Here is a 2,470-nt window from a genome sequence, read left to right on the forward strand (position 1 = left end):
CCTTGACTGTCTTTGCCCAGTTCTTTAGGGCAGGGAAGGAAGGAGGTGGGGACCTGGGGAATGTGGAGCAGAATGACCAAAGAGAGGGCAGCGACCCCACCCCAGCTGGTCACTGAGCAGTCAGGGAGGGAGGAGGCCAGGACCTTTATTTATCAGCAGAGGAGGGTGGATTTGGGCACTCAGGCTGCGTCCAGGGCCCTTGTGGCTCCTTAGGCCCCTTTCTGGAAGCTCCTATGGGGTACAGAGGTCATTGGAAAAGGTGATCCATCATACCGCCTCCCCCAGACCTGGGTCCTCCCACCTCTCCTCTCCCTAGGAAGGTTGAGGGGTAGGGCCAGGGGCATGGGGCAGGCCTCACATGTGGGTGCAGAACTGGAAAAGGAGAAAGAGGAAGGCCACCACCAGGGCTCCCACCAGGATGTGATTGAAGAGCCCAGGGCTAGAACCTGCCGGACAAGGAAGGTCAGGGGCAGCTCTCCTTTAGCCCCTGAGGAGGGAGGCCCCTGTCCCAAACTGGGTCATACCTGATTTAACAAAGACCACAGGCCTCTCTCCAATAAACTGGGCCACGGCCAGAATGCTGGCTTGGTCCGAGTCTGGGTAATCAAAGAAGTCAAGTCTGTCTATGAAGAGTGGAGGCTCTGATCCTGGGGCCAACTCTGGGCTGGGCGCTAGGGTCCAGAGCAAAGTCTGTGACAACAGCCAAGCAGACCCCTGCCCCTGACCCCAGAGGCAGAGGCTGACTCTCGACTCAATTTTGTTTCCTCTGGGGTCAGCTGCGCTCCCACGAGGGGCGAACACTGGCTGAGACGGGGCAGATGGGAGAAGAAGGTGGAGTGGGGAGAGAAAGGCCCGGGGCTGGTCTCGAGTTCCTTGGGGGCATTGTCCCTTGTCCCCCAGCCTCTTTTCTCCCCTCCACTCACTGGGAGCTTCCCACCTGTTTCTATGGCCCCCAGTCCAGCCAGCCACACCCACATGGGTACCCACTGCCACCGCCTCATGACCCCTTCTTTTACAGGGTAGGGCTCTATGATGTCACAGCTCAGACCCTTTCTGATGTCATACTCTGGGGTGACAGGAGAGGAGGGAGCAAAGTGCTAGGAGTTGGACCATTCCCCCAAACCCCGAAGCATAATGGGAGCAGTTGGGGCCCACAGAGCCTTCCGAGTTTAGGACAATGTGATTGATAAGACAGTAAGAGCGATGGTGACCGCTGGGTGTCGTGGTGCAGGCCTGTAATCCCAGCAGCTTAGGAGGTTGAGGCAGGAGGATCATGAGTTCAAAACCAGCCTCCACAACAGTGAGGCACTAAGCAACTCAGTGAGGCCCTGTCATAGTAGGTCTGGGGATGTGGCTCTGAGGTTGAGTGCCCCTAAGTTCAATTCCTGGTACCAACAACAACAACAACAACAAAGAGTGGTGGTTAGCTCAGTGGCAGAACGTGTGACATGTGCTGTGCCTTGGGTTGGATCCCCAGCACCACAAAAAATAATAAATACACAAATAAAAAAATAATAATGGTGGCTCCAGAACTTATATTTTGTTGGGACTGGGTGGGGCTATCTTTCCAAAACCTAGGGCCATGGATTTATATACAAGCACATTTTTGGGGTGGGAGACAAGGCTACACACACCTCAGTTGTCCCTTGGGTCAACCACAGGTAGTGTTTATTAATATGACAGGTACTTTGCATAAAGCAACTCATCTAACTACTGCAATTTCCTACCAGGTAGGTATCCTTGTCCCACTAATGGAAGACCGAAACAGCACAAAAGGTGAAATGAGGGAAATACACTTCCTAGGAGGTGTATTTCCCTTTCTGGGGTTCCCCCTTGCTTGCATTGTGTCCCCAAGTTCAGAGACACAGGGGTCTTTCCCACCCGCCTCCAAACCTTAGTGCTCAGCAGAGAATGAGTCTGGAATCCACGACCAAGAGAAATAGCAGGATTTGCCCACCAGGTGGCAGCAGTGTCCGGGCCTGCCGACCTCACCTCTTCTCACCAGGGAAGGCACAGCTGCACCTCCAGCCCCAGCTCCTGCTTTTCCCACAGGTTGCATCTGGTGCAGTAGGAAAAGGGACAGCTGGGGACTGGTGGCTTGGGGGGTCGTCAGAAGAATTCCTCTGGCCCATTCCAAGGCAGGTCTCCTGGACATTCACAGAGCCTCTGAAGACTCCTCTATATCTCTGTTTGCCCTTTGGTGGCTGGTGGGCCCCTCCACAGTCTCTCTTGGTCACTTTCCAACAGCCATAGTCACTCCTGTGCCCTCATCCTGGCTTATAAGAGTTAGCTCTCCTCTGATTGGCAGGTAGGTCGGTCTGTCACAGACATGTTCCAGCCCACCCTGGCTAAGGACATTTGAGGGTCTCCTTGGATTTAATACACAAACGCCTGTCTCTGCCACAGTCTCTGAGAGACCCAGTTCCTTGGCTTGCCCCAAAGCCAGGCGCATGTCCAGCTTGTGTGGGGG

The 2,470-nt window shown here is 54.6% G+C and overlaps 1 protein-coding gene across 1 annotated transcript; it reads right to left on the reverse strand.

The window, feature by feature from the left end:
• Nucleotides 1-209: 209 nt before the first annotated feature.
• CUNH16orf92 (chromosome unknown C16orf92 homolog) lies at nucleotides 210-1,001 on the reverse strand. The gene is made up of 4 exons (XM_046454404.1): nucleotides 938-1,001; nucleotides 525-671; nucleotides 359-446; nucleotides 210-231 (listed from the first exon to the last, which is right to left on the reverse strand). The coding sequence occupies exons 1-4, from the start codon at nucleotides 999-1,001 to the stop codon at nucleotides 210-212; spliced, it is 321 nt and encodes a 106-aa protein (XP_046310360.1).
• Nucleotides 1,002-2,470: the final 1,469 nt, after the last annotated feature.

The sequence above is a fragment of the Marmota monax genome, unplaced genomic scaffold, assembly GCF_021218885.2.
Source record: "Marmota monax isolate L192 unplaced genomic scaffold, Marmota_monax_Labrador192_F-V1.1 WCK01_AAM20220418_F8-fsc00086, whole genome shotgun sequence".
Classification (NCBI taxonomy): domain Eukaryota; kingdom Metazoa; phylum Chordata; class Mammalia; order Rodentia; family Sciuridae; genus Marmota; species Marmota monax.

Coding starts and splice junctions, on each gene's coding strand:
- CUNH16orf92 (XM_046454404.1), bottom strand. CDS start 1,001: ATGAGGCGGTGGCAGTGGGTACCCATGTGGGTGTGGCTGGCTGGACTG. Junction 672..937: donor ACTGGGGGCCATAGAAACAG/GTGGGAAGCTCC, acceptor TCTGGACCCTAG/CGCCCAGCCCAGAGTTGGCC. Junction 447..524: donor TGTGGTCTTTGTTAAATCAG/GTATGACCCAGT, acceptor CTTGTCCGGCAG/GTTCTAGCCCTGGGCTCTTC.